Consider the following 18,735-nt stretch of genomic DNA (forward strand, 5'->3'; position numbering starts at 1 on the left):
CGCCGCCCTATGGGACTCCAAATCACGGTCGGATGAGATGCAGTGCCTTAGGGTTCCAAAGTGGCGCAGCGGTCTAAAATGACCCTAAGTCAAGGCAGCCACCGTCAATGACCCAAAGCACACAACTGGGACAAATCTTGGGGCAGGTTCTTGGGAACAAGATTAAGCCTAGCCCTGGACAACAAATCATTCTCAGTGGAGAATTTCCATTGAAAGTGCATTTTAGTATCAGGACTAGGCTTAATTGGGTCTGGGAAACTGGCCCTTAATGTCCTTGAGTGGCCCAAGCCAAACCCTGGACTTGAACCTGATCGCAGAGAAGCTCCTCATCCAACCGGAACGCTTGAGAGGACATTATAATCGTTTGATGAAAAGGTTGCGGATTAGTTAGGAACGCCTGGTTGTCCAGTCTTAAATTGGACACATTTAACATGACAACTAGAAGCAGACGACACTACCTTCCTTTGAGTTTAGACCCCCAGAGGTCACCATTCAGACCTGACAGCAGTTCCCCGATTAAAAAAAAGTGGCATTTAAGTTGTGCTATTTGAAAAGGCTGTTTTACACCCAGGCTAGCGGTTGACAGACAGACCGGGACCCAAGCTAGCGGTTTACAGACAGACTGGGACCCAAGCTAGCGGTTTACAGACAGACTGGGACCCAGGCTAGCGGTTTACAGACTGGGACCCAGGCTAGCAGTTTACAGACTGGGACCAGCCCCTGTAAAACGGTCTAAATGATGCTATATGGTATAATAATATATAATAAACAGTACGATGCAACAATTTCAGGTAGCTTTTAAACTTACTGACAAATGGTTGCACTCAAATTAATGAAGGGTCCCTGATCGGTTTGTGGCTTCATGTACATTCATTGTCACGCCACACATGACAAATCCACGAGTCAAGAGCGGCAACCAGGCTGTATCCCTGATTAAATGCATTAAAAAAAAGACAAATAGGACTTTTATTTAAATTTTATTTGAAACCATCTGAACGCCACAGTCTGTTAGAAGAGCTGATTTATGCCTTGGCGGGGGCTGCCTTGGCGGGGGCTGGCTTCTTGGCCGGCTTCTTCTTGGGCTTCAGCATCTTGGCCTTGATCTGTGTGTAGAGAGACACTCATATAGACAGGACCTGGGCAGGGTTAATGTACAGATGGTACTGATACGAGTAGTCGAGAGTGCTACAATACGAGTCTTGGGTCCAGTTTCCCTAATATACAGGTCTTTCTATGCAACAAATAGCCATCGGCCATCTTGGGTCCAGTTCCCCTATTATACAGGTCTTTCTATGCAACAAATAGCCATCGGCCATCTTGGGTCCAGTTCCCCTATTATACAGGTCTTTCTATGCAACAAATAGCCATCGGCCATCTTGGGTCCAGTTCCCCTATTATACAGGTCTTTCTATGCAACAAATAGCCATCGGCCATCTTGGGTCCAGTTTCCCTATTATACAGGTCTTTCTATGCAACAAATAGCCATCGGCCATCTTGGGTCCAGTTCCCCTATTATACAGGTCTTTCTATGCAACAAATAGCCATCGGCCATCTTGGGTCCAGTTTCCCTATTATACAGGTCTTTCTATGCAACAAATAGCCATCGGCCATCTTGGGTCCAGTTTCCCTATTATACAGGTCTTTCTATGCAACAAATAGCCATCGGCCATCTTGGGTCCAGTTCCCCTATTATACAGGTCTTTCTATGCAACAAATAGCCATCGGCCATCTTGGGTCCAGTTTCCCTATTATACAGGTCTTTCTATGTTAGAGCGTCACGGTCAGCCATTTTGGGTCCAGTTTCCCTATTATACAGGTCTTTCTATGTTAGAGCGCCACGGTCGGCCATTTTGGTGTTCTACTCACAGCCGGGTCATGCAGCAGGATGGCTTGACGTCTGGCTGTCTTGGCGTAGGGGTTCAGCTTCATCATTATTCTCAGGTTCTTCAGAGGGTTCTTCTTCAGGACTCTGCGCCTGATCTTCTTGCTGTGAGGAGACATGAGAGACCGGGGTTAGGAGGTGAAAACATGTTGATATTTTGTGGTCGATGTGTTGAGAATAGTAGCATCCCAAGAGGCACAACATTCCCTAAATAGTGCACTACTTTTGACCCAAGGCAACTTGGCCGTGATCAAATGCAGTGCACTATGTTGGGAATGGGGGAGGCATTTGGGATGCAATCTGGTCATGCTCAGGACTCCAATTAAAATCAGGATTCAGAAACACGGACCTGAAGTGGAACCTCATCATGGCTTCAATGTCACAGCGACGCATACCGTACTACACTACCCACAATGCACTGTATAATATAAAGCGAACCGGGAGGGGGGGGGGGGGGGGGGGGGTCTTACTTTGGTGCACGGAGTGCTTTCTGGATCTCCTCACTCTTCAGGATCCTGCTCAGATCTGTGTTGGTCATCTTGTGCATGGGCAGACTGGAGGAGACAGGACAGAGGTCAGACTACAACAGTACCTCTGTTAGGAAGCAGCATGTGGTTTAGCAACAGACCATTTTGAGACAAATCGTTAAAACTCAGAACTTCTGGTAGATATCAGGATTCAGAAACACGGACCGAAGTAGAAGCTCATCACCGTAGAAATTAAATAACTCTCAAAATCTGTTACTGAAACTCTGGCTCACTACAACCCCAGATTACTAACGTCAACCGGTTGTTCTTTAACCGGCTGGGACGCCACGTAACGCTCGTTCTAACTCACTTGTAGTCCACCTTGAGAGAGGCAGACTTGCGCCAGGTCCCGTAGAGCTGGTCCAGCTTGCGGAAGGCGGATTCCGTCCAGATACAGAAACGACCAACGTGACCACCGGGGGCGAGCCTCAGCAGGTTCAGCTTGTTCACGTTCTGCAGGGTGATACCTGGGTGAAAGAGCGGCAAACACACGAGTAAACATGCCGATCATTTAGCAGATGTGCAAATCTTCAGAGGAAAATGACACCAGACACGAATAAATAAACATTACATTAGAGAACTAGTTAGAACTATTGATGTTCGTATTGGTTTTGTTCCTACACAAAAACATAATATTAAACCATCATGACTGATATCAGGTTGGGCTCAGAACTTCTGATTTTCACAAACATGGACCCGAATGGGAATCAAACTTCCATTGGCCCTAACCCCCCCCCCCCCCCCCCCCCCAGAGTCCCCTCTAGCCAGTACATACCAGGGATGTTTCTGAAGGCCTTGGTGACACCTTGGTCCTGGTTGTAGATGATGCACGGTCCTTTGCGTTGGATACGCCTGCGATTCCTCATCTTACCTTTGCCAGCTCGCATGCGTTGTGACGCATACACCTGCACACACCCAGAGGACAAACATTTAGCACCTTAAGTCAACAGAAGGAGACAACAGCTGTGCTTTTATCTAGCTAATATCAGTATTCATGCTCAGGACTTCCATTCAAAAAAAATCAGGATTCAGAAACACGGACCTGAAGTGGAACCTCATCACGGCTTCACGTCACAATACACAGTACAACGTATACGCAGGTCAACGATGACCAGAGAGACAGTGTCAACTCTAGCTATTTACAAACCTTCTTGATGTCGTTCCAGGCCTTGAGTTTCTTCAGCAGCAGCACGGCCTCTTTAGTCTTCTTGTAACCCTCCACTTTGTCGTCAACCACCAGGGGAACCTCTGGGATCTCCTCAATGCGGTGTCCTGGAGGAGGGAGAGGCTTCAGATGGTTGTTGCTTTATGTTCTAAATCTACATGTTATTTTGATCAGAATTGTATACATGTCCTCCTGCCGGTGTGAAGGTACGACGTTATCGTTAGAAGCCTCGCCGGCAACGTTCTATTGTCGCTAGCGCGTCAGTTGCTTGGCTAGCTAAATACGCCCCCCCCGAGAAGATTCAGACAAACTAAAAACCTGGCTAGCTAAATACGCCCCCCCCCCCCCCCCCCCAGAAGATTCAGACAAACTAAAAACCCGGCTAGCTAAATACGCCCCCCCGAGACAGTTCAGACAAACTAAAAACCTGGCTAGCTAAATACACCCCCCCGAGAAGATTCAGACAAACTCCAGCCGTATTGACATAACCAACGAAAGTAACAAATTCTAGTACCGAAACCGTTTTTTTGGTGTTCTAATATTGAAAAGTACTGCCGTTTCAGTGTGTACCGTGCAACACCAATGGCTACTAGTCCAGTATAAGAGTACAGCTTCACCGGTAGAGGCACATTAAGACATCTTGCTCAGAATTATTATCTCGTCAACCCACCGTGCCAGCTACAAGACAGTCGGCAAACCGTCACTGCACACAGAGTCAGACGCAAATTACACCATCATCGCAAGTCTTATGGATCAACATTTTTAAAGCGTGTGATTGTCACAAGCACCAATTAGGATTTTTTTTTTTTTTTTGGGGGGGGGGGTTTAAAAAGGTACAAAGTAGTCTCTCATGTACTATGGGATGCCACTCATTAAAACATGGATAAACACCATCATTTATCAATCGTTAGTCACATAGTACTCTAGATAGCAGCTCGTATCCAGCTAAAAAAAAAGCAACGGTTCCCCCACATGCTGAACGTCATATCGCGTTTGTGCATCCGAGTTCGATCGACGATTCTCTGGGACATTTCATGTTTTAATGTGTTTTAGGAGTTACTGGGTGTTCAAGCAGGTTGATATCAGTCCAGTATGACAGTAAGTTTCTCTTGCTACACTTGAGTTAATAGGAACACCACGCTTAGATCGGTAGAACGTTTATCATAGATATGGGGCGGCAGGGTAGCCTACTGGTTAGAGCATTGGACTAGTAACCGAAAGGTTGCAAGTACAAACCCCCGAGCTGACAAGGTACAAATCTGTCGTTCTGCCCCTGAACAGGCAGTTAACCCACTGTTCCCAGGCCGTCATTGAAAATAAGAATTTGTTCTTAACTGACTTGCCTGGTAAAATAAAGGTAAAGAAAAAAACATATCAGCACCTTTAAATTAAAGGAAACATTTTTCTCCAATGTTTAAGATTAAATGCTATATATATATACATATATTAGGGACCATAACACGGATGAAAAAGTAAATAAACGGTGCTACATCAAAGGATGACAGGAGGCGTACCTTTGGACATGACGAGAGCGGGCAGGGCGGAGGCAGCCAGAGCGGAGCAGATGGCGTAACGCTTCTGGGTGGTGTTGATCCTGCGGTGCCAGCGGCGCCACGTCTTGGTGGGGGCGAACATGCGACCTCCACGACACATCTACAGTCACGGGGGTCAAGGAAATGTAGCGAGCTAAAGGACGAAGAGACACGGCTTCTTCAAAGATCTTGATTACTGGATACGGTTAACCCGTAATGACTGTTTTCCGTCCGGGGAAACAGGGCCAAAAATGCTGTTTGCGAGTATCTTGTACTATGGGATGCCACTCATTAAAACATGGATAAACACCATCATTTATCAATCGTTAGTCACATAGTACTCTAGATAGCAGCTCGTATCCAGCTTTTTTTTAGCTGGAACCTTGCTCAGACTCAAGGTTCGTCAGCCACTTGTGCCAGTATATGACATCAGGCATAACGTCACTGATCACAGTGTAGGACGCAAATTACACCATCACTGCAAGCCTAGGGAGTGTCTTTATAACTACCATCTACATGGGCTGTGTTCATTAGGCAACACAAAGCCCCGGGAGTGTCTTTATAACTACCATCTACATGGGCTGTGTTCATTAGGCAACACAAAGCACCGGGAGTGTCTTTATAACTACCATCTACATGGGCGGTGTTCATCAGGCAACACAAAGGAAAACATATCGTACATTTATTGAAAAAAAAAATTAAATCTGTATTTGGGATGTAAATACTTATGTTATTGAACATGTGCTTTTTGAAACAGCAAAGTGTCTTTAGAGGTTGAACACAAGAAAATGTGTCCTCCTGAAATGTTGATTACTTTTTGGGGGGGGGGGCTTTACCTCTCCCTCCTTTCTACACGCGGAATACAGAGAAAAGCTGGATAGTGGAACCCACGTGAGTCCCACCAAATTCAATGTAACACTGCAGATAAAGTTCAGCATGAACCTTTTAACGTGTAGAAAACCTAAAGACCTGTATCACTATAGTTTCAGTTTGTAAAAGGTTGTATTTTAGAGTAAATGTTCAGTTTTAAACAAGCTCCCATAATGCAGCAGGAGGACGAGGAAGTCTATTGCTGGTTTTGGGATAGTTTTTCAAAAAACAAATATTATCTTAACTGTCTGGACCTTTCTATAACATGCCATTTGAGTCCAAAATATAGTTGTAAACGTAAACGAAGGGCTTAAACTGTCCGAGAGGATACATTGCCGAAGGCTCCCTGGCCGGAACGGTGGGTACCACCTCCCCTCACACGGGGGATACGGGCCACAGCTCTGCCTGTACCCCAGGACTCAGCACTGGTCTGGTGACCTGGAACACACAAACATGACAACCATTAGATATATATCCTGAATAAAAAATATATAATGTAACAATGAGTTTGTTCATATAAAAGACACCAGTCAATTTTAAAAAAAAAAATGAATTATGCCCTAATCTATGGATTTCACAGGCCTGTACCTGTTGTTTATCGTCCATAAAAAATAAAGTTAGGCATGGATCAGAAAACCAGTCAGTATCTGTTGTGACGACCATTCGCCTCATGCAGAACATGAGCATTAAGTTATGAGTATGGCAACTTTCTGGGATCCTTTTTTTTTTTTCAGTCCATGAAACCAAGTTTCCACGTGTTGACATATATTTTGTCCAGGTGAAAGCCTTTCAGAACTTCTAGTATAATCAGGTTTCAGAAACACGGACCGAAGTTAAAACTCATCACCAAAGCTTTTCACCTGTATCCAAAGAATTAGCTTATTTGATTGAATAAATGTTCAAAAGATCACTCACCTGCCAGTCCGCTGACGGCATAAGGCTGACGACTGTTCTTGCGCATATTGGTGTGCACGAAGTTGACAATGTCGGGGCGGATGGGAGCCTTGAACACCGCAGGCATGACAACATTTTTGCCTGAGCTTTCTCCTTTCTCGGAGTAGATCGAGATTAAAGGCCGGGCACAAGCCTGTGGGAGAATACGGTCAAAATCAGATGCATGTTCAGCAAAATACGTACAATGTACCCAATCGCATGTATCGTGTCGGATGATTAACGTTAGCTAGCTGCATGTAGTTTAATGGTCATCTTGCTCAGACTCAGTTGTCGTCATTCACTTGCGCCAGCATATGACAATAGGCATTTGTCGACTGATCGCAAAGTAGGACGCAAATTACACCATCATAGCAAGTACATGTAAAAAATGTTAAATACCACGTTTTTTTTTCTCTCTCTCTCAGTCCCGCTAGCCACCATGCTAGTAGCTAGGTATCACGCTAACCAGAAAATACATGATCTTTGGATTAATTATCTGTAGCTGACTAGCTTACGCAAATGTGGACGTGATCTATAGTTTACTAAGTACATATTCAGAGCAGTTGCGTGAAGAAATGTGTACTGGTTTACGAACTTCGTCTATTTCATCAAATACGGCCTGTGGTTGAAAGGAAAAGCACACGTGTGACTTGGCTTAGAACATTGCAGACAAAATGGCTCCTCGTATCAACTTCCTTCAGATTCTCCGTAAAATGTGTTAAATTGTATTACCTAAACAAACATATTGGCGAGAGAAGTCTTTATTTTTTTGCCATTTCGATTGATTGCTAATGTTAAATAGTATTTGCTGATACAAAAAGCTAGGATTCTCACCATTTTTATGTTTTAGTCTCGGCTCGCCGACGAACCACGCTCCTTACTCAATGGCGGCCACAGTAGAAAAGGAAGTTGGTAATGCAACTCACAGGACATATGCTTCCGACAAAGAAAACGTCACACTTCCGACAAAAACTGAAACGTTCAATGAATTCAATACTACACAGAGGCATGTTTTTCGATTCTAAATCAATATACGTACTCTTTCATCTTATAAACATTTTAATATATCGAACTTGAAATACTATACAACGGCGAAAACTATTTTTATACATGAGATTACATAGGTCCCTACTGCGCAGTATGGCGGAGGAAACAAGTTGGTGACCGGACTACTTTCATGATAATTATTTCCTGGAATCAAATATATATATATATTTTTCTTTCTTAAATGTAACTACCACACGGGACAGTTGTGTGAAAATACGTATTATTTTCTTACTCGTCTTTGTAAAAAAATAAATAATAATATATTAAAAATAGTTTGTGTTCGTCGTGTCGACTGATGACGTCAACGGTTCACTGGCTGTTTTGGCGCGAACGTCAAAGTTCAGTCTTTTATTTTGTATTTTTCTGACTTCAAAACACCAACTAACGTACTATTTCGGTAACTATCTACCCAAATGAAATGGGCTCCAAGATCATCGCCGATGCTGTACAGTTTTCGAAAATGCTTCGGTGAGTTATCGCTTTTCAAATGTGTGACTAGCTACCCGTTTGTTATTCTGTACTTCGTTAGCTAGCTAGCTGAGGTAACTAATCATAGCATAGTGTCAACTGTAAAGTTTGGTGGAGGAGGAATAAGGGTCTAGGCCCCCTTTTAGTTCCAATGAAGGGTGAAATCGTAAAGCAAAAGCAAACAATTCCATTGTAGACGATTTTGTGCTTCCAACTTTGTGGCAACAGTGTATAAGAGGAATACAAATCAAATGTATTTATATAGCCAGAGGATGGACGAGAGAGGCAAGCGGAGATGCATGAATTGCGCAAGAAGGGAACAGTGAAGACAGAGATTTATGTGCTTTGCAAACCAGAGACAAAATCATGATTTTTTTGTTGTTGTCTGATGCACCTTTTCTGCCAACGAATCGAAGTTGAACATAGCCAAATATCAGTTTAATTACATGCGAAATAAAGTATAATGTCTAGGCATATTTAATTGAATCCTGGCAGTTGGCATAGGCAACCGATCGCGAAGCAGAGAATCTACTGAGCTCATTTTTGGAAATGGCAAGTTCACATTCTCCTCCATAAACGCATATCACGTTCAAGTGTGGTGTCCAGCAGCTCACACCGGCAGGATGGGGTGTGCTTTTCATTAGGAGGGATGTCTAACACGGATCGCTAAAATAATGATTATGCTCACATTTCCTCAATGTTAAATATTAGGCGTATGGGGACGCCTATCGATTTGGCAGCGAAGCACGACATGATGTTAAATTATCTTCACCACTAGAATAAACATATATATTTTTTTTTTTACAGAATTACAGGGGGCAGTTTTAGAAAAATGACTAAAGTGCAAATCTTCCTCTGGAGTAAACCACATACTGGGGTAATAATTGCATAACTAACGTCTCTACTAATACTATAGCTGTCTCTCTCCCTTCAAACTACCCTTGTTAATTCATTTGAAAGGAAATATTATTTTAGCATTATGCTATAACCTAGCCTATGCCTACTTTCTGATGGACTACAGCCCAGATTTGAAGGTGAGCCTAGGTTTTTAATATATTTTTTAGGACAAATGTGATTTGTGTTTCTTTGATTGAGTCCTTTTAGAGTGTGTGTGTGAGAACATATCAAATCAAACTTTATATGCCACATGCGCCGAATACAACACGTGTAGACTTTACCATGAAATGCTTTACTTACAAGCCCTTAACCAACAGTGCAGTTCAAGAAAGAGTTAAGAACATTTCTACCAAGTAGACTAAAATAAAAAGTAATAATAAAAAGTAACACAATAAGAACATCAATAATGAGGCTATATACAGGGGGTACCGGTACCGAGTCAATGTGGAGGCTATATACAGGGTGTTACGGTACAGAGTCAATGTGGAGGCTATATACAGGGGGTACCGGTATAGAGTCAATGTGGAGGCTATATACAGGGGGTACCGGTACCGAGTCAATGTGGAGGCTATATACAGGGGGTACCGGTATAGAGTCAGTGTGGAGGCTATATACAGGGGGTACCGGTATAGAGTCAATGTGGAGGCTATATACAGGGGGTACCGGTATAGAGTCAAGGTGGAGGCTATATACAGGGGGTACCGGTATAGAGTCAAGGTGGAGGCTATATACAGGGGGTACCGGTATAGAGTCAAGGTGGAGGCTATATACAGGGGGTACCGGTATAGAGTCAAGGTGGAGGCTATATACAGGGGGTACCGGTATAGAGTCAAGGTGGAGGCTATATACAGGGGGTACTGGTACAGAGTCAATGTGGAGGCTATATACAGGGGGTACCGGTATAGAGTCAAGGTGGAGGCTATATACAGGGGGTACCGGTACAGAGTCAGTGTGGAGGCTATATACAGGGGGTACTGGTACAGAGTCAATGTGGAGGCTATATACAGGGGGTACCGGTATAGAGTCAAGGTGGAGGCTATATACAGGGGGTACCGGTACAGAGTCAGTGTGGAGGCTATATACAGGGGGTACTGGTACAGAGTCAATGTGGAGGCTATATACAGGGGGTACCGGTATAGAGTCAAGGTGGAGGCTATATACAGGGGGTACCGGTACAGAGTCAGTGTGGAGGCTATATACAGGGGGTACCGGTACAGAGTCAATGTGGAGGCTATATACAGGGGGTACCGGTACAGAGTCAGTGTGGAGGCTATATACTGGTTATTATGGTACAGAGTCAATGTGGAGACTATATACAGGGGGCACCAGTACAAATCAAATCAAATGTATTTATATAGCCCTTCGTACATCAGCTGATATCTCAAAGTGCTGTACAGAAACCCAGCCTAAAACCCCAAACAGCAAGCAATGCAGGTGTAGAAGCACGGTGGCTAGGAAAAACTCCCTAGAAAGACCAAAACCTGGGAAGAAACCTAGAGAGGAACCAGGCTATGTGGGGTGGCCAGTCCTCTTCTGGCTGTGCCGGGTGGAGTCTGTGTGGAGGCTATATACAGGGTGTTATGGTACAGAGTCAATGTGGAGGCTATATACAGGGGGTACCGGTACAGAGTCAATGTGGAGGCTATATACAGGGGGCACCAGTACAGAGTCAATGTGGAGGCTATATACAGGTTATTACGGTACAGAGTCAATGTGGAGGCTATATACAGGGGGCACCAGTACAGAGTCAGTGTGGAGGCTATATACAGGGGGTACCGGTACAGAGTCAATGTGGAGGCTATATACAGGGCGTACTGGTACAGAGTCAATGTGGAGGCTATATACAGGGTGTTACGGTACAGAGTCAATGTGGAGGCTATATACAGGGTGTTACGGTACAGAGTCAAGGTGGAGGCTGTATACAGGGTATTACGGTACAGAGTCAATGTGGAGGCTATATACAGGGGGTACTGGTACAGAGTCAATGTGGAGGCTAAATACAGGGTGTTACGGTACAGAGTCAATGTGGAGGCTATATACAGGGTGTTACGGTACAGAGTCGGTGTGGAGGGGTACAGGCTAGTTGAGGTAAGCTGTACATGTAGGTGGGGGGCGAAGTGATTATGCATAGATAATAAACAGAGAGTAGCAGCAGTGTACAAAAGGGAGGTCAGTGTAACTTGTCCGGTGACGATTTTATTAATTGTTCAGGAGTCTTATCCTAAAATCTAAATTAGAGCATGACAGACGTAGGTTTACCATGTTGAGAAATAAGGTGATGAAAGAAATCAGACAGGCCAAGGCAAACTTTTTTATTAACATAATTGGTGAAGCAAAGGGAAATTCTAAATTGATATGGGAGAATCTAAAAAGTTAACAGGGAAAGACCATAGTAACACTGCAAAAAGACTAGAAATCATGGTGAATAACAATCTAACACAGGATGCAGTCGAAATAGCAATAGCCTTCAATTCCTACTTTATTGACTCTGTCAGGGTACTGACACAGAACCCCTCCACTTGTTTCTTGGGCTCAGTGCTAGTGAATGACACTCAACCTGTCTTCATCATAAGGGAGGTTTCTGAGTCAAAGGTGAACAAGGTGATTAGCTCACTAAAGAACTCTAAAGCCAAAGATGTGTTTGGGATGGACTCTGCCTTTCTTAAAAACTACAAAGAGTCACTCATTGGCCCCATTACTAAGGTCACCAACACATCTATTGGTCTCGGTGTGTTTCCAAGGGTATGGAAGTCGGCCATAATAACGGCCATCTTTAAATCAGGCGACCCTGCTAACGTGAGTAACTACAGGCCCATTAGTATACTACCTGTGGTGTCAAAGGTTGTTGAAAAGTGTGTAGCAGAACAACTGATTGCCCACCTCAACAACAGCCCCTTCACATTACACTCCAGGCAGTTTGGCTTCAGAGCGAAACACTCCACAGAAACGGCCAACTGCTTTCTTCTGGAAAATGTGAAGTCCAAGATGGACAAAGGAGGTGTTGTTGGGGCTGTGTTTCTGGACCTAAGGAAGGCTTTTAATACTGTTAACCATGAGATTCTCATCACAAAATTGTCCAAGTTCAACTTTTCCCCTGATGCCTTGAGATGGATGAAATCATACCTTGAAGGCAGAACTCAGTGTGTCAGAGTGAGCAATGAGCTGTCGCCCACTCGTAGCTATGATGTGGGCGTGCCCCAAGGGTCAATACTGGGGCCCCTCCTGTTCAGCCTGTACATTAATGATCTGCCTTCTGTCTGTACTGGGTCTGAAGTTCAAATGTATGCAGATGATACAGTGATATATGTGCATGCAAAGAGCAAACAACAAGCTGCACAAGAACTCACTACTGTAATGGTCCAGGTTACAAAGTGGCTCAGTGACTTGTGTTTGCATCTCAATGTGAAAAAAACTGTTTGCATGTTCTTCACAAAGAGGGCAACAGATGCTACTGAGCCAGATGTCTATGTGTCAGGGGAGAAGCTCCAGGTGGTATCCGATTTTAAGTACCTTGGCATCATACTTGATTCCAACCTCTCTTTTAAAAAGCATGTGAAAAAGGTAATTCAAATAACCAAATTCAACCTAGCTAATTTCCGATTTATACGAAATTGTTTGACTACAGAGGTAGCAAAACTGTACTTCAAATCTATGATACTCCCCCACTTAACATACTGCTTGACTAGTTGGGCCCAAGCTTGCTGTACAACATTAAAACCTATTCAGTCTGTCTACAAACAGGCTCTCAAAGTGCTTGATAGGAAGCCCAATAGCCATCATCATTGTCACATCCTTAGAAAGCATGAGCTCTTGAGTTGGGAAAATCTTGTGCAATACACCGACGCATGTCTTGTATTCAAGATCCTTTATGGCCTGGCTCCCCCTCCACTCAATATTTTTGTTAAACAGAAAACCCAGACATATGGCAGCAGATCCACAAGGTCTGCCATGAGAGGTGACTGTATAGTTCCCCTAAGGAAAAGCACCTTTAGTAAATCTGCATTCTCTGTGAGAGCTTCCCATGTCTGGAATACACTGCCATCAGACACACATAACTGCACCACATATCACACTTTCACAAAATGCTTGAAGACATGGCTAAAGGTCAATCAGATGTGTGAACATGGTCCCTAGCTGTGTGTTGCCGCTCTCCATGTTGTCTATAGCTTGTCAGGTGTGGAAACACTTTGTTGCTTTTATGAATTTTGACTTGCTGCTTTTTGTTCTATGCTGCTCTGTCTGTATGCTACATCTTGCTTGTCCTATGTTGCTCTGTCTGTATGCTATGTCTTGCTTGTTCTATGTTGCTATTGTCTATATTGTAATTGTTTTTAATAACCTGCCCAGGGACTGCGGTTGAAAATTAGCCGGCTGGCTAAAACCGGCACTTTGACTGAAACGTTGATTAATGTGCACTGTCCCTGTAAAAATAAAAATAAACTTAAACTCAAACTTATGGCTGTTAATGAGCCTCTTGGACCTAGACTTGGTGCTCCGGTACCACTTGCCATGCGGTAGCAGAGAGAACAGTCTATGACTTGGGTGGCTGGAGTCTCTGACAATTTTATGGACTTTCCTTTGACACTGCCTATTAAATAGGTCCTGGATGGCAGGAAGCTTGACCCCAGTGATGTACTGGGCCGTTCACACTACCCTCTGTAGCGCCTTACGGTCAGATGTCGAGCAGTTGCCGTACCAGGCGGTGATGCAACTGGTCAGGATGCGCTCGATGGTGCAGCTGTAGAACCTTTTGAGGATATGGGAACCCATGCCAAATCTTTTCAGTCTCCTGGGGGGGGGAATGGGTTTTGTCGTGACTGGAGGTCGACCGATTAATCGGAATGGTAATCTTGCAACCTTACAGTTAACTAGTCCAACACAATAACGACCTGCCTCTCTCTCGTTGCACTCCACAAGGAGACTGCCTGTTATGCAAATGCAGTAAGCAAAGGTAAGTTGCTAGCTAGCATTAAACTTATCTTATAAAAACAATCAATCATAATCACTAGTTAACTACACATGGTTGATGATATTTGAGTGTTGGACTCGAACCAGGAACACATCGACAACAGCCACAAGTTCAAACCCCCGAGCTGACAGGGTACAAATCTGTCGTTCTGCCCCTGAACAGGCAGTTAACCACTCATTGAAAATAAGAATTTGTTCTTAACTGACTTGCCTAGTAAAATAAAGGTAAAATAAATAAATAAATAAAATATTACTAGATATTATCTAGCATGTCCTGCGTTGCATATAATCTGATTGAGCATACAAGTATCTGACTGAGCGGTGGAAGGCAGAAGCAGGCGCGTAAACATTCATTCAAACAGCACTTTCGTGCGATTTGCCAGCAGCTCTTCGTTGTGCGTCAAGCATTGCACTGTTTATGACTTCAAGCCTATCAACTCCCGAGAAGAGGCTGGTGTAACCGATGTGAAATGGCTAGCTAGTTAGCACGCGCTAATAGCGTTTCAAACGTCACTCACTCTGAGCCTGTGGTTGTTTCCCTTGCTCTGCATGGGTAACGCTGCTTCGAGTGTGGCTGTTGTCGATGTGTTCCTGGTTCGAGCCCAGGGAGGACCGATGAGAGGGACGGAAGCTATACTGTTACACTGGCAATACTAAAGTGCCTATAAGAACATCCAATAGTCAAAGGTTAATGAAATACAAATGGTATAGAGGGAAATAGTCCTATAATAACTACAACCTAAAACTTCTTACCTGGGAATATTGAAGTCTCATGTTAAAAGGAACCACCAGCTTTCATATGTTCTCATGTTCTGAGCAAGGAACTGAAACGTTAGCTTTCTTACATGGCACATAGTGCACTTTAACGTTCTTCTCCAACACTTTGTTTTTGCATTATTTAAACCAAATTGAACATGTTTCATTATTTACTTGAGGTTACATTGATTTTATTTATGTATTATATTAAGTTAAAATAAGTGTTCATTCAGTATTGTTGTAATTGTCATTATTACAAATAAATAAATACAAATCGTCCGATTAATCGGTATCGGCCTTTTTTGGGTCCTCCAATAATCGGTATTGGCGTTGAAAAATAATAATCGGTCGACCTCTAGTCGTGACCTCTTCACGACTGTCTTGGTATGTTTGGACCATGTTAGTTCGTTGGTGATGTGGACACCAAGGAACTTGAAACTCTCGACCCGCTCCACTACAGCCCCGTCAATGTTAATGTGGGCCTGTTCGGCCCGACTTTCCCTGTAGTCCACAATCGGCTCCTTTGTCTTGCTCACATTGAGAGAGAGGTTTTTGTCCTGCCAGTTCTCTGACCACCTCCCTATAGGCATTGTCTGTGGACGGCCCGTCAGGAAGTCCAGGATTCAGTTGCAGAGGGAGGTGTTTAGTCCCCGAGTCCTTAGCTTATTGATGAGCTTTGAGGGCACTATGGTGTTAAATGCTGAGCTGTAGTCAATGAACAGCATTCTCACATAGGTGTTCCTTTTGTCCAGGTGAGAAAGGGCAGTATGGAGTGCAATAGAGATTGCGTCATCTGTGGATCTGTTTGGGCGGTACGCGAATTGGAGTGGGTTTCTGGGATAATAGTGTTGATGTGAGCCATTACCAGCCTTTCAAAGCACTTCATGGCTACCGTCGTGAGTGCCACGGGGCGGTAATCATTTAGGCAGGTTACCTTCGCTTCCTTGGGCACTGGCACTATGGTGGTCTTCTTGAAACATGTAGGTATTACAGACTCGGTCAGGAAGAGGTTGAAAATGTCAGTGAAGACACTTGACAGTTGGTCCGCGCATGCTCTGAGTACATGTCCTGGTAATTCGTGTGGCCCAGCGGCTTTGTGAATGTTGACCTGTTTAAAGGTTTTGTTCACATTGGCTACCGAGAGCTTTATCACACAGTCATCCAGAACGGCTGGTGCTCTCGTGTATGCTTCAGTGTTTCTTGCCTCGAAGCGAGCATAAAATGTATTTAGCTCGTCTGGTAGGCTCGCGTCACTGGGCAGCTCGCGTCTGGGTTTCCCTTTTGTGGTCCATAATAGTTTTCAAGCCCTGCCACATCCGACGAGCGTTAGAGCCGGTGTAGTAGGATTCAATCTAAATCCTGTATTGACGCTTTGCTTGTTTGATGGTTTGTCTGAGGGCATAGCTGGATTTCTTGTTAGTCTGGATTAGTCTCCCGCTCCTTGAAAGCGGCAGCTCTAGCCTTTAGCTCAGTGCGGCTGTTGCCTGTAATCCATGGCTTCGAGTAAGCTAATTCTCTCTGTTTATTCAGAAAGCTACCATGAGTAGCCTGTCTGGACTCCTCCATCTCTTTAATAAGATAGAGGAATGATAAATAATATAACTGAAACGAGCAAAACAAATTATTTAAAAAAGTAAGCGAGTCATGATGATCAGGGTATTGTGCGAGGAATGACAACAGGTGCCAGTTTTGCGTTCCTTTCTTCTCATAAATTGGATGCAGCTGAAGCAAAATAATTTTAGATTGACTCTTGTAAGCTAATTTTCTCCATATTTATCTCTCTCGTTACGAACTCCTCTCTAGCCATTTCGAACCACATGATCTTGCATTGACACTGCCTTTTCACATGGGGTTTGCCACATCAGGTCGTAACGGTATTGTTTGCGTACACCCCATGTTCCATAACATTGTCATGGAAAATCTGAATGTTGTTTCCAACGACCAATCAGCAATTGAACGTTGAGTGTCATGTTCGCTATACAGGCTGGTACCCAGGGCAGTCAAGCCAGGTATGTACTTACCCAGGGCAGTCAAGTCATGTTCGCTATACAGGCTGGTACCCAGGTATGTACTTCCTAAAAATAGAACGAATAAAAAAAGTTTTGTCTGAAAATAATCTATATTGTTTTGTACCAAGTGTTCATGCGTTTCTTTGTACATTTTTATTCATACCTTTTTTTTGGAAATATGAAAAAGGAGTGAAGATCGGCTAGTAAATAGGGGTTGAAACAATTTTGGCACGCTGATGTTGGCTTCGTTCTGTAGTTATTATCTGAACCATTCTGACATCGGACCGGCGTCCTACATCCTCAGAACAAGAGGTTACATTGTCGTCAAGGCTTTATATAGGAAGGGATAGGAGGGCATTTTTGACCAGTTTTATAGCCCGTGTGCCTTCACAGGGGCGGGCCACTGATTGAGCAGCCCTAACTTATGAAAACCCAAATCTCACATTTTAGAAGCTAAAATCACATTTCATCCCATAATTTCATATTCAAACATTTAAATGCGTGGTTGCCAGGTGCACGGTGTTTCCTCCGACACATTGGTGCGGCCGGCTTCCGGGTTGGATGCGCGCTGTGTTAAGAAGCAGTGCGGCTTGGTTGGGTTGTGTATCGGAGGATGCATGGCTTTCCACCTTCGTCTCTCCCGAGCCCGTACAGGAGTTGTAGCGATGAGACAAGATAGTTGCTACTAAAACAATTGGATACCACGAAATTGGGGAGAAAAAGGGGTAAAATTAAAACATTTAAATTGAACAACAATTCCATGTGAATCTGATAACTCTGATGTGTAGACTTTCCACTGTAGAGTTTATGTCATCTTGTCATTGATGAGAATGTCTCAGATCACAACCGAACTGACATCATATTCATTAAGTACCACTGCATATGTTCAATTGGTCGGATTACCAGAATATAGTTAATTTCCCCCCCACCTTCTGATGTTCCCAGAATCTCTATGTTAACCAAGGGTTTTGCAAATTTAACATCAGTAGGGTAGAGAGAGGAAAAAGGGGGGAAGAGGTATTTATCAGGCCAACGTCATGACAGCACTAAATGACGATAGTTGCTCAGCGAAACTCTATATTTGGTGAGTATTGGTCACTAATGTATTTTGTCTAATGGGACAATTACTGGTAGCTAGCTGGGCTAGAGAGGATACTTGTTATGTTCATAATCTCCTCCTCTGCCCAGATACTGGTTCAGCCAATCAGCAATGTTTATTTATTTTATGCATTTATGATTTTAGGTCTCTTCAAGATGACTGCAAAGACTCCTGTATATATGAGGAAGACATCCAGATACTGAGAGTGAATGGAGGGAAACATCTCCACAACATCTACACTGGTGACAGACCAGTCTTCATCTGTGAGAAAACGGTATGTTCTGCTCCATTGAAGAGATTTACAATCAATCCACTCGATTTATTATTGAGTATCTTTGCATTATTCATTTTGTATTATTGTATTGTATTTCCATTAGACAATCAATTCACCCAATCGTTCTAATATTGATCCGCTATTTTACTGTGTCGTCGTGTGACAAGGCCCCACAGATCGACCCTGAAGATGACAAAATGGATGAGACGCACTCTGACGATGAGACGCACTCTGACGATGAGACAAATCATGAAGTCAAGATAGAGTTGGGGCCACAGCCTCTCACCATCATGAAAGCAAGGTCTCCT

The 18,735-nt window shown here is 43.7% G+C and overlaps 2 protein-coding genes and 7 non-coding genes across 11 annotated transcripts in view; 1 reads left to right on the forward strand and 8 right to left on the reverse strand.

Annotated features, from left to right (window-relative positions):
• Nucleotides 1–960: 960 nt before the first annotated feature.
• On the reverse strand, nt 961–7,984 carry LOC109883543 (60S ribosomal protein L4-A). The gene is made up of 10 exons (XM_031832890.1): nt 7,744–7,984; nt 6,892–7,063; nt 6,308–6,414; nt 5,089–5,227; nt 3,557–3,681; nt 3,185–3,314; nt 2,720–2,876; nt 2,353–2,436; nt 1,867–1,987; nt 961–1,103 (listed from the first exon to the last, which is right to left on the reverse strand). Exons 1-10 carry the CDS (start codon nt 7,744–7,746, stop codon nt 1,023–1,025), a joined length of 1,119 nt encoding a protein of 372 aa, XP_031688750.1. The 5' UTR covers nt 7,747–7,984; the 3' UTR covers nt 961–1,022.
• Nucleotides 2,189–2,256, reverse strand: LOC116376007 (small nucleolar RNA SNORD18). The gene has a single exon (XR_004211407.1). It is a non-coding gene; the product is annotated as a small nucleolar RNA SNORD18 (small nucleolar RNA).
• LOC116376008 (small nucleolar RNA SNORD18) lies at nt 2,531–2,598 on the reverse strand. The gene has a single exon (XR_004211408.1). It is a non-coding gene; the product is annotated as a small nucleolar RNA SNORD18 (small nucleolar RNA).
• On the reverse strand, nt 3,404–3,476 carry LOC116376006 (small nucleolar RNA SNORD18). The gene has a single exon (XR_004211406.1). It is a non-coding gene; the product is annotated as a small nucleolar RNA SNORD18 (small nucleolar RNA).
• On the reverse strand, nt 4,216–4,316 carry LOC116376010 (small nucleolar RNA SNORD16). Its single transcript, XR_004211410.1, has one exon. It is a non-coding gene; the product is annotated as a small nucleolar RNA SNORD16 (small nucleolar RNA).
• LOC116376011 (small nucleolar RNA SNORD16) lies at nt 5,491–5,589 on the reverse strand. The gene has a single exon (XR_004211411.1). It is a non-coding gene; the product is annotated as a small nucleolar RNA SNORD16 (small nucleolar RNA).
• On the reverse strand, nt 6,762–6,828 carry LOC116376005 (small nucleolar RNA SNORD18). The gene has a single exon (XR_004211405.1). It is a non-coding gene; the product is annotated as a small nucleolar RNA SNORD18 (small nucleolar RNA).
• LOC116376009 (small nucleolar RNA SNORD16) lies at nt 7,185–7,283 on the reverse strand. Its single transcript, XR_004211409.1, has one exon. It is a non-coding gene; the product is annotated as a small nucleolar RNA SNORD16 (small nucleolar RNA).
• A 181-nt stretch (nt 7,985–8,165) lies between the features above and the next one.
• The window catches only part of zwilch (zwilch kinetochore protein), a 48,273-nt gene continuing 37,703 nt past the window's right edge, over nt 8,166–18,735 (forward strand). For all 3 annotated transcript variants that reach the window (XM_031832883.1, XM_031832884.1, XM_031832885.1), the window contains exons 1-3: nt 8,166–8,424; nt 18,298–18,427; nt 18,595–18,728. In XM_031832883.1, coding sequence (XP_031688743.1) covers nt 8,375–8,424; nt 18,298–18,427; nt 18,595–18,728 — 314 coding nt within the window. In that variant the 5' untranslated portion in view covers nt 8,166–8,374. The remainder of the gene's footprint in view (nt 8,425–18,297; nt 18,428–18,594; nt 18,729–18,735) is intronic.

The sequence above is a fragment of the Oncorhynchus kisutch genome, linkage group LG10 (genome assembly GCF_002021735.2).
Source record: "Oncorhynchus kisutch isolate 150728-3 linkage group LG10, Okis_V2, whole genome shotgun sequence".
Classification (NCBI taxonomy): domain Eukaryota; kingdom Metazoa; phylum Chordata; class Actinopteri; order Salmoniformes; family Salmonidae; genus Oncorhynchus; species Oncorhynchus kisutch.